General features: G+C 46.9%; 1 protein-coding gene across 1 annotated transcript; it reads left to right on the top strand.

The window, feature by feature from the left end:
* The first annotated feature begins 6,153 nt into the window (after positions 1–6,153).
* LOC147982122 (uncharacterized) lies at positions 6,154–12,193 on the top strand. Its single transcript, XM_087516203.1, has 2 exons — positions 6,154–8,074; positions 12,075–12,193. Exons 1-2 carry the CDS (start codon positions 6,856–6,858, stop codon positions 12,191–12,193), a joined length of 1,338 nt encoding a protein of 445 aa, XP_087372329.1. The 5' UTR covers positions 6,154–6,855.
* Positions 12,194–12,470: the final 277 nt, after the last annotated feature.

Genomic DNA, 12,470 nt, shown 5'->3' with positions numbered 1-12,470 from the left:
TAGGCTCGCATAGTAAGTAACTTGCAATCTGAATAAGAATTTCTACTACATAGCTCATAGCAGTAGCTTCTTTCAATTAGAGGATCTATAGAAACACTGAGCAAGTTACATGCGATTTACCAGAAAACGATAATTTTGATAAGAGTCTCTCCTGTTCTCCATGTCATGCCAAATCGAGGTTGACGCTAGTTATTGAATTAAGCCACTTAACTGATTTCTGGACCTTCTTGTACAATAGTAATGTTTAAGCTGGTTTAATTCCTTTTAATTTGTTTTTGGTTTTCGGTCATGGTACCTCTGAACCCTTGTATTCTGCTCTTTGTTCTTCTATTAATGATCTCTCCTAAATGGTTGATGAAAAGATAGTGGGGGACTTTGGACTCTAGCAATGAACTGGATCGTCATGAGCCATCTTCGGTCTCTTCTCCTTTGGACCTTCCTAGTGATCCCTGCTAAAAAAATAAGAGGTGAAGACATGGAGTTAAGTTGTACTTCTGTATCCCTCAAGGTTCCTCAGTAGAAACATAAGAATGAAGTAGTAGCAGGCATGATACATAGGCTAAACAACATGACAATTGACAAAAGAAACCTGGAATACAAGCACTTCGACTTAAATTTGCTTTTCTTGAATGCACATATATAAGATCATTTTTGGAAGAAATCCTTCAGCGCAAGAGATTGTCAACATAATTACATAATAGCGATAGTAGTTATTGTAACCAATTATGTATGCTAGTAAGGTGGACTACTGGTGGAATACTGAATCGGTGAACAAAAAATTCTGGAAGTTATCAAGAACGTATTGTGTTGAATCATACATAGATGAACTGTTTGTGAGATGAAAATGTGGATTCCCCCCCCCCCCCTCGTCAAATCTAGATTCTTACTCTTCACTTGCTTTCTGATTTTAGATCTAAAAATAACACAACTCAGCGGATTATTTAAAGAAATGCCATGGACAATCAGAGAAAGGCCTCCTACTATATGGCTGATATATACTCTTTATGCGTGTGGCAACAACTGCTGCTCCTCAAGGTCGCTTGGCTGGTGCTACTGCTTCTCATAGCATCTTACGGTCTTGTACCCGCCTCAATGGACTACACCCAGGCATCAACTGAATCAACTCTAGCACAAAAATGAAAGTAGCCAATTCCAACATGAATGAGGTGCGAGATCTGCCAATCGTCCCTGCCATTTCCATTATTTTAGGTCATAAACAATAATGAGAACACGTTGCAGAAGAAATATTTCACATCCAGCAAGGAGTCTCACCCGTCACGCAGCAACCCACAAGTCAGTTCAGCACGCCGGCAAGGAAGAGGAGTCCGATGGGCAGCCACCATGGATGGGACAGCCCGTGGCTGCCGTAGTGCCGTGCAGGGCGGGGCTAGAGCAAGGGATGGTAGCAGTTATCTCCATTTGCACAGTAGCGTGTCCCAAAATGGGAGATCCCCTCTCCCCCTCTTCTCTTCTTCCTCAACCTTCGACGCTCGCTCACGAGTTGGGCTTCACAGTGGCAATGGATCTGGTAGAAGCGTGCACGGTAAAGGAGATTAGCAAGCACAGAAAGAATGAGTAGGGCTCACCGAAAAAAAGCAGAAGGAGGTGAGCCGGCACCCGGCAGTAACGGACCTCCACCACGATCGATAGGAAGGAAGAACGTCGGGCGGCGGCGCCGCATCGTCGCTGCCTCTTCGGATCACCCGAGCACTGGGGGATAGCGACCTCGACCGAGTGTTAGATGGGCTAGCCCATGCAGAGGGGCAGTAACAGGCTCCTTGTAGCAGGCCCAATCAACGAGGTGCCTGCATTTTTGCTACGGGAGTAGCAGCCCAGCCGAGTGTGCGGGGTTGTGCGGGATTAGAATCCTGCATCTGACGGCGAGCAGAGTCCATAGGCAAGATCGAACGGCCAGAAATCATGAATGCGTGAGAGGCTTCCTAGAATGCACGGTTATAATGTATTTAAACTAGATCATGATCGCGCGCGTTGCTGCGCCTGTTCGTTTCTGAAGAAGTTAGAATATTGCGTAAATATTGGGAAAAAGATCATTTTCACTGTTTTATAGGCATGTACAACAAGTAACAATTTGGACAGTGGATAACATTTTTCTTATGACATAACACATAAAATGGAAACTAAGAGTATGGAAATTTTTAGTTTTTTAGACATATAATAGTGAGCGACAACTTCCACAATGTTTGAGATTCCCTCTTTACACCTCATATCGGCTAATATATGATTATGGCGTGGCTTGCATAAAGAGTGCAAGAGAGAACTGCGTACTTTTCGGGCCATCAAACTTTTCAAGGCTCAAAACCTCTCGGTGGTTTCTGAGATATCTGATGGTTCAATAACAAAATGGTCATCTAGACCTACATGCATAATAAATTGCACAAAGTAGCATGGTTTGTAGTGCAATGTGGGGGACTATTGCAAACCAGACCCATAGAGTGATTCAAAACTTGTGTTTCTCACTTTCCGAGAATATACATTGAGAGGTAATTATTCACATAATGGGAGACTTTTTTTAAGAAAATAATGGGAGACGTTTTTTTGAAGAAAATAATGGGATACTTTCTACAGGTACATATATGAGATAGACATCCCAACCTCACCAACTGAGAGACAGAAAAACGATAAATTGACTATGTCAATGCCACTACCAAAGAAGCATCCAGATGTGGGACTAATGAATCATGCACGGTTGATTTGCACATACTTCTTTGGCATGCCTGACTTAACCCCAACAAAAGGCGATGGGCATATCTGCATGTGCATCGCACAGAAGACGAGGTAAAAAATAAAACACATTAACCTCATTCCATAGTGATGAAGAATCTCACAATTTAGCTCAACGGGGTGGATATGAAAGTGTTTCCTGAGACAAGGTTTTTGGAGTTACTGTTTCCCGGGACAAATAAGTAAGAGCAATTATCTCACAAAAAGTTCAGAGATTAAAGCATTAGCAGTGCTCACGGCCGCTGGGATGAAAGCACGCACTACTTTTTGGGTTACGATCACGTTTTACACTTCATGTATGTGGTGGGCTGAACGCACTCACCCACCGGCCCAGTAAGCATTCGTGGCCCGATCAATCACACATCGCCCAGCTAGCTCCACGGAGCAGCGGCCCAAGAGAAATACCGCAACATCAAAAAAGAAAGCGATCGACTTAATTGCTAGCGATGGCAAAGCGCTGTACATCGAGCGACTTAATTGCTAGCGATGCAAAGCGCTCTAGATAATCGGACGGTTAGCGATGCAAAGCGTTGTGGTGGCTCCTAGCTAGCTGAGTTATACTGTTTAGTAATTGTTTGGAGCTTACTCGGTTCTTCTTTTCTGGATGAAAATCCATCATCTAACCTATGTGGTTATATCCGGCGACGACTGTGCTCATGTATTGTTTCCTTGCTGGAGGCATCGCTATTGGGAGAACCTTTTGGTCGTCCAAGTGTTGTCAATGGCAGTGGTATTAGTTGATGTTTTGCTGTAGTGGGTCGTTTGCATCACCTTGACACCTATGTTTTTCTTTTTCTTTTTGTCTGTGTGCATCTTAGTTATACAGAGGCCGGGTATGTACTCGTTGTGATTGTTTCTGCTTGATGCCACAATATGAGTCAATAAAGAATGCCCTTTATCGAAAATATTTTTATTTATTTCACATCATATAGATTTGTTACTGTAAATGTTCATATTTTTCGATAAACTTTGTTAAACTTTATAAAATTTGAATTCAATCAAAACTAACATGCGGAGTAAATAAAAACAAATGCGGTATCGTGTTTGGACATTTCATTCAAAAATAACATCATTGGCCGAACCATAAGCCTATATAGGCTACTATAGACTGTCCTATTTTTAATCTCACCTAGTTAGCATACCTAATAAAATATCATTGAAAGATAATTTAAAATTCAAAAGATTGTGATTTGTTTGCACTTAAAATGTTTTTTATAAACTTTGAATTGTGTGCACTTAATTGCCATCCCACTTAATCTGTATGTTGTGCTCGCTAATACGCAGGGACCAGTTGGATCATGGTTCAACAAATTCTGTTTCAAAAAAGACGTGAAATATAGCACTGCTGACACTTGACTGAGTATTTAACCAAAAACTATCACAATTCATGGAAACGTGTTGAAAAACTACCACTTTACAATTTTGTGCCAAAAACTCCCACTTTTGTCCTAATCTATTGCTAAAAACTACCAAGTGTGAAAACTGCTCGCTTTGGCTCGTTTATGATAGTGTGGCCCACATGTCAGGACGGAAAAGGTCAGCACCGTTAACTTTGCTGTCACCGTAGAAAGAGATCGAGACGGCGGCGGCCTTCACTGTGCGGCACGAACGGCTGAGCAGGGTGGCCACTAAGCACGCCACCGGCGGCGAGGAGGCTGGAGGACCTTGAGCGGCCACAGCCCGCCCGTTGAAGAGGACCAGAGGCGGCCACAAGAAGCTGCATGACGGCGCGCCGGCGAGGCTGCACGGAGCCGACCACCTTGAGTGACCTAGCGCGCACCTGCAGCGCGCCCGCTCCTGCAGCGCGCATGGCCGTTGCTACATGCCGGCGGGGATGGCGGAGGCGGCGTTGCTGCATGCCAGCGGGGATGGTGGCGACGGTTCGTCCATGGATCAGGGAGGAGGAGGAGGAGAGAGGAGGGCTGGAGGTGTGGGGCGCTTCTCAGGATGGCGGCAGCGTTCGCCGACAAGCATGCAACAGCGAGGCAGAGGTCAACCCACCCCACCGCGGCTGCATCTGGAGGAGACGGCGCGACCTGCAGGCGGCGCTCCGGCGCGAGAAGGGCGGCAGGGAGGTCCAGGGGAGGCGGATTCGGGGTGGCGTCTGCCAGATCAGGTCGTGATGGGGTCGACGACTGCCGGCGGTGAGGGGAGACGAGCGGGGGCGCGGGCGCGGCGGGAGCTGGGGTCCGCAGGTGGCTACGAGGATAGGCGGTCACGGGCGTTAACAGCTGGCCATGAGCGCTTCGCCACGCTGGCACCTAAACAGTGGGGTTGGGCAGTCAGATTCGGGTTTAACCCAGGCAAAGCGAGCAGTTTTCACACTTGGTAGTTTTTAGCAACAGATTAGAATAAAAGTGGTAGTTTTTGACACAAAATCGTAAAGTGGTAGTTTTTCGACATGTTTTCATGAATTGTGCTAGTTTTTGGTTAAATACTCTACTTGACTATATAGTACTGACAATCATACATTGAATCTCGCAACTGTGTATTATTATTTTGCATGTCATAGGCATTTCGAAGGAGCAAACGTAACTTGCAACTTGTGAGAGCCAGCCGCTCAAGGGTAGGAGTGTTGTGTAGAAAACGCCAGAGAGTTTGCAGTCCGTTGCCAAGGTTACAGTCGTCCAGGACCAGGCTTTTTAGGTCGGGGAACACGCAGCAGGGTTCATCCAACACTGCCTGCAGCAGCACGGCGTGCGTACGTGCCATTTCCTGGAAACCAAAGAGGTGCAAGCTGGTGACATTGCACAGAAAGCCGAGGAGGGTGCACAGATTGCTTATCACCGGCGTCGCGTGCCTAAGTAGAGCGCTAGGGGCGACACGATGGTCGGTGCTAGCGGGTCGGGCGCGAGGGTCGACGCCGCCACGGAGTACGCCGCCGACGAGCGGTGGTCGGTGCTATACGCGGTAGACTTTGCGGCTGCGCGACGGATCTCCCTACACGATGGCGTGGTCTGGCTCAGGAAGGACGCGCTTCGACTTGTGCTTCTCGACGAGTTCGGCGTCACGATCGATGCGAGATTTCTTCGGGTCGGGGACTCGATCGACATCGGCGGGTTTGTCTCCTTTCCTTGCCATTTCGCTAGGGTTTGTGACAGGGCTCCGGTGATCGTCGCGGCGGCCGATCCTCGGCGTGCTCCTTCGTCTCGGGCGCATGAATCGATCGGTGCGTTTCACGGTAACATAGATGTGGTGCAGCGCGGTGCACGGCCACGTCCGCCGCCCCTGGCTAATGGGGCAGGCCTGCTGGGGCGTGGGCCGACTCAACGCACGGTTGATGCTCGCCACGTGGTGGAGGTGGGATCTGACCGCCATGGATCGAACGAGCCTAGGGTTTCGGTGGGTGTCGCTGGTATAAATCATGAACCTGAGCCCCCTCCCCCCATTTTGGATCTGGACGAGTGCCTCGCCCACTTCTGGGACGCGCCGCGAGAAGCCAGATCTAGGGTTCCTCAAACTTTTTCGTGGTGGGAGGGGAAGATCCATGGGGATAGCAGATCGTATGCGCAAGTAGCCGTCTCCACACCTCATCCTCCAAATCCCAAGCCAATCCACAACAGCCAGAAACCAGAGATGAGGGGGGAAGGCTTCGGTGCTGGTCGCCATGGCCGTGGGGCTGGCCGTTTCAACCGCGGCAGCGGCCGCGGCCGGGGCCATGACTCCAACGTCTGGAAGCACAAGACGGGGACGGGCGTGGGGGAGTCGTCCTCGACGAGGGCGTCCGGATCTGGCGATTCGGGCTTCGAGAAGTGGGATGAGGCGGCGGAGGGCAGGATCGACCCCTGCCGCCGAGATCGATGGGGGGACGAAGAACGCGGAGTGGCTGACCACAGGGGAGAGCCTCCGCCGAGAGGAGCGCTTCCTGCTCATACTCGCATCAACGACAATAACAAGATGGACCAGGTCACCCACAACAACGTGCCTTCCCGATCTGATGATCCTCCTGCAACCACTGGTAACATCATTCCTCGTCTTGAGGCTTGCCAGATCTGTCATCTGGCCGGTCATTTTACTGTGAGTTGCCCCCAAGCTATTTGCGAGCGATGCAAGAAAAATGGGCATCTGTACATCATCTGCAAATAATTCATTCCCTGGGAGTGTCTTCCTGTTATGTGTGCTTTCCAATCTAAGGGGCAAGGGTTCCATTTCATTCCTGACACGAACATTGAGAAACAGGCCAGAGAGCGTATTTACAATATTATCGTTACCATCATAGAGGGTTCTGCTCTCACCAAGGACAATGAACATGAGCTTAGTGTTTATGTTGGGCAAGGCTGGCGCTGCTCTGCTAGGTTCTTTGCCCCAGAAAAATTTGTCATGAGAATGCCTAATCCCAGGGAGGTGGATCGTGCTTTGTTTGTAGAATTTATTAAGCTCAAAAAGTGCGGTGTGAGTGTAAAATTCTCTCCCTGGTCGGAAGATGTGGATGCTGAGGGGCTACTTGAGGTGGCTTGGGTCAAAATTGGGAAAATCCCACCTAACAAACGCAATGATAAAACTGTGGCTTATGTTGGAGGTCTTGTTGGGGTCACTCTTGAAGTTGACATGTCCACTTTGAACCGTCCCACCTCTGTTAGAGCTAAAATCGGCTGTAGATTTGTGGATCAGCTGCCTGCCACGACCGAGGGGATGTTAGGGGGACGTTTTTACAAGTTCACTTATGAGATTGAAGAGGTTTTGGTGAGGAACCTTGTGGAGGAAGGCAAAGGGACTGCTGTGCAAAATGACAATGTTAACAAAACTGATCAAACGCCCAAACGCAAAAGGGCTGATCACGAACTGGCTGCTGAACAACTAGATGCCTCTATTTCTGAAAACCATGGCACTTCTTTCCGTGGTGGAAAAACCTGTCGTTTGCTATCACAGGAAAATGAAGACTCATCGTCGTCTGGGAGCGATGACAACTCCCTGCTGATTGAATCCATGGCCAGGGATCATGAAGAAGGTGCTCAGAAGGAGAAACAAAATACGTCAGGCTGGCTGGTCCCTGTAGATACTACTATGGGACATACTCCTGTTGCGCATGGCACCCCAGGACAGAGCGTGCAGGTGACTAAGTTTCCTGTTAAGCAATCCATTTTATCTTATGCAGAGGTGGTAATGAACTCCTCTCAGGTCATGGAGCTAGAAGGGGAGGTGGATCCTGGGATGAAGATTTCGAAGGATTATGTGGTACAGCTCCCTACTTCTGATTGCGACGACGAAATGATTCTCACTCCTCCACTAGTCCCTGAAGATCTACCCAGACTCAGCAAACATAATGTTCAGGGGATGCAGGATCATGTGATGGCCAAAGCTGAAAAGATGGCAAGCAAGAAAAATCTGGAAGGTAACTCTCATAATGCTCGTAAAAATTCTTTTGCCATTCTGTCTGATGCTGAATTAATTAGTAGAGTGTCCAATATGGGGGTTGCTATTCCCTATAATGACTTTGCTTGTATTGACGTGCTGAGAGACCTTGAACATGTCAGAAAAAATTTAGAGGAGAAAGAGAACGTAGGCAAGCTAGATCAAAGTGGTGAGGATGACATTTTCGTTACTAATGGGCTGGGTAAAAAAGCCCCAGTGAACCTCACCTGGCTGGACTAGGATGAGGTCATCCATGATAAGGTGGCCCCTGGTAAACTTAAGAAGAAGACACCTAAGAAGCCTGTTGTCAAGCTTTCTAGACCTGTGACTAGAAGCCAGAGAAAGGTTTCAGAGGGGAGTGGAAAGTGTAGCCCTGCCATGCCTCCTGGTGGGGCTACTAAGTCCAAATTCCATAAAAACGTTCCAGATGAGAGGGCTCATCTGGAACTGCAGAGGGGTGGGCAAGAAAGGGATGGCCACCTGCCTCTCTGACCTTATTAGTGACCATTCCCTAGATTTCCTGGGTCTACAAGAGACCATGAAAGAAAAAATTTCTCCAAAATGTTTGAGGAGAATTGACCCCTTTAACTTGTTCAATTGGGACTGGATCCCTTCTGTGGGCAAATCTGGAGGTATCCTATGTGGAATTAGACAAGACACCCTGGAGGTGGTTTCATGTGACAAAGGCAAGTATATCTTGCAGTTAGTGGTCGGGGATAAAAACAAAAAAAACCAACTGGGGGCTGTTGATAGTATATGGCTCTGCTCAGGAAGAACATAAGGAGGAATTCTTGCTTGAGCTTGCTACCATGTGTCATAATATGCAAGTCCCTTATATAGTGGGTGGGGACTTTAATATTCTCAGGCACCCTGGGGAGAAAAACAAAAAAATGGCAAACCATAAATCCACTGACCTGTTCAATTCTATTATTAACACCCTGGCCCTTAGAGAGATTCATATTAGTGGGGGTAAATATACTTAGACGAACAACCAAGCTCACCCTACTCTGGAGAAACTTGATCGTGTCCTGATGTCTGAGGAGTGGGGGGAATTATTTCCCCTGGTTTCTGTTAGGAAATTGGTTCGTGAGATTTCGGACCATAACCCTTTGCTGATTAACTCTGGGGAAGAGGGACGAGAGGCTCCCAAACCTCGCGAATTTCGTTTTGACCTTTCTTGGGTCAAGGACGAACGCTTTCTTCCTTTGGTCAGTAAAATCTGGGCTCGAGGGGTCTTCTCTAAAGACCCCATCGATATCCTGAATATTAAGTTGAAGAGATTCAATACTTTCTTTAAGGGGTGGGGCTCAGACAAATTTGGTCACAATAAAAGGTTGAAGGAGGAGCTTAGGCTCGAGTTAGCCACGCTAGAAGAACTAGAGGAGGATGGACCCCTTACCCCAGAGCTGTATAGTAGGAAAATCGATGTGTGTTTTGAACTCCATGAGATTTTGGTTAATGAGGAAATATACTGGCTCCAGCAATCACACGAGCGTTGGCTGCTTAAAGGAGACCTGAACACTGACTATTTCCATAAAATTGCCAACGGACGTAAGCGTAAAAATACTATCCACTCTTTTAAAGCTGACGAGGTGGAAATAGAGGGTACAAATAATCTGATTGCCCATGCTACTGATTTTTATAAGGAACTTTTTGGCCCAGCTCAGGGCAACCATTTTCACTTGGATCCTAATACTTGGTCCGAGAGCGAAAAGCTGAGTGAGGATGACAATAGAGATCTTTGTCGCGAATTCATAGAAACTGAAGTTAGAGATGCTCTCTTCTCTATGGCCACCAATAGGGCACCTGGACCGGATAACATTCCTGTCGAATTTTATCAAATATGTTGGGATATAGTTAAGGATGATATCATGTCCCTTTTTAGACACTTTCATAATGGGACGCTTGATGTTCAACGTCTTAATTATGGAGTGATCACTTTACTGCCCAAAGTGTCGGGAGCTGACAAAATTCAGCAGTTTAGGCCAATTTGTCTCATGAGGTGCCCATATAAGCTCATTACTAAAGTAATGGACCGTAGGGTGGAGGTATATGCTGATAAGTTGATTAGTCCCACCCAGAATGCGTTTGTTAAAGGAAGAAACATCATGGATGGGGTACTCTCTTTACATGAAATTTTGAATTACACTCATGTTAAAAAAAAGTTGGCATAATACTTAAGCTTGATTTTGAGAAGGCATATGACAAAGTTAACTGGGATTTCCTCCTGGAATGTCATAAGTTGCGTGGTTTCAATGAAACCTGGTGCGGTTGGGTGAAACAAATTCTCCATAAGGGCATAGTTAGCATTAAGCTCAATAATAGTGTGGGCCCCTACTTCCAGAGTGCAAAGGGTGTGAGGCAAGGTGATCCACACTCTCCATTCTTGTTTAATCTTGCAGTGGAGTGCCTGACCAAAATGATAAAAAATGCCCAGAAAAATAAGCTAATCACGGGATTAGCCTCTAATCTGATTTAGGATGGGGTCGCAGTGTTGCAGTATGCAGATGATACTATCATCTGTTTAGAGCATGATATTGAAAAGGCAGTTAACCTGAAGTTGCTGCTTTATACCTTTGAAATGATGTCCGGACTCAAGGTGAACTTTCAAAAAAGTGAAATCCTCACAGTGGGTGGAGATGACAATGTGGTCAGGGAATATGCTGAATTATTTAACTGTGACATAGGGAGTTTCCCTATTAAGTACTTGGGGATGCCTGTGAGCTACACCAATCTTCGAAATTCTGACTGGGAATTTATTGTAGTCAAATATCTTAAAAGATTTGAAGCCTGGATCGGCAATGCTGCATCCATGGGTGGCAGACTTACTCTGCTTGACTCAGTGCTTACTCAATTGTCCATCTTTCATATGTCTATGTGGCTCATGAACAAAACTTTCATTGAAAAGCTGGATAAGCATAGACGTAGATTTTTCTGGCAAGGATGTAATAATAAGCGTAGATATCATCTTGTCAGGTGGAATAGGATTTGTAGATCCAGAGACAAAGGAGGACTGGGGGTTAAAGACCTTAGAAAACAAAATATTAGTTTAATGGTCAAATGGTGGTGGAAGCTGGAGACCCAAAACGGCTTGTGGCAGGATATTGTGTGTGCTAGATACCTTAGAAACAAAACTGTTACTGAGGTGGGTACGAGGTTTTCTGATTCACCATGCTGGAAAGCTCTTCTGAAGGTGAAAGAAGTTTACCTGGTGGGGAGGAAAATTAACAATGAATCTGGTAATATTGCCCGGGTGTGGATGGATCCCATCAAAGGGCTGCCCCCCTTTCGGGAGCAATTCCCACAACTCTTTTCTATTTGCAGTGCTCCTGAATGCACGGTGAGTGGGGTGCGGCTAGTGGATACTAACACTTTCTTCAGATGGGGGCTTAGTGCTGAACAGTCTGAGCAATGGAAGACGATCCAAGCTACGGTGGGTGGCCTAACTCTAACCGATGCTAGCGATTGGGTATCTTGGGGGCTTAACCAAAATGGTAAGTTCTCGACTAAGTCGGTCTACAAGTGGCTGGAGAGATCGATCAGCGGATGCCACTTTAGATGGATCTGGAGAGCCAAACTTCCTCTTAAAATAAAAATCTTCCTCTGGCAGATGTCGCAAGATGCTGTGCTGACTAGACAGGTCATGCGTGGTAGGAAATGGCCTGGTAACCCTTGTTGTTCCGTCTGTAACGAGGTTGAGAGTTCGCGGCATTTGTTTTTTACCTGTCCTGTGGCGAAATGCCTGTGGAGATCCGTTGGGGTCGTGCTGGGTACCGATAGGTGTCCCAGTAACTACTGGCAGTACTATGCGTGGTGCCATGTTTTTCTTCCTGGGGGAGAGAAATTTTATATGGTGGGCCTGGCAGCTGCCTGCTGGGCTATCTGGCTGGCCCGAAATCGTGCCACCTTTGAGAAGAAAATGATCAAAACTCCTTTTGAGATAGTTTTTTCCATGTGCTATTTCTTGCTTTATTGGACAGGTCTGCAGCAAGGAGATGATGCTAAGAAGTTACGCACAGGCGTGGAGCGGATCAGGGCGGGGACCATGCAGATGATGAAGCAGTGCGAGGCGGCCAGACAGCCGATCACCGGAGAGTGATCTTTCTGGGAGCTACACACTGAAGTTGAAGCCCGCTGCTCTTCATTGCTTCGATTAGTATGATGTTTTGGTCTGGTAGTGTCATTTTGGTCCCCTGGCAGGTCAGTTCTGTAATAGCTAGTCAGACTTTATTAAATATTGGTGTTGCTCAGGTTTTCGCCTCATGGCACTCGTCACGATGTCGGGCGAGTGTGGTGGGTTTCCTGGTAGTGCTTGAACTCACTTTTCCCCTTTCCCTCCTTTCTGAACATGTTTCTGGGACTGATGTATTTCCGTT

This window comes from Triticum urartu, chromosome 3A (assembly GCF_056163025.1).
Source record: "Triticum urartu cultivar PI428250 chromosome 3A, HENAU_Tu73, whole genome shotgun sequence".
Classification (NCBI taxonomy): domain Eukaryota; kingdom Viridiplantae; phylum Streptophyta; class Magnoliopsida; order Poales; family Poaceae; genus Triticum; species Triticum urartu.
Note: the sequence above shows the minus strand (reverse complement) of the source record. Positions and strands in the feature narration are given on the sequence as shown.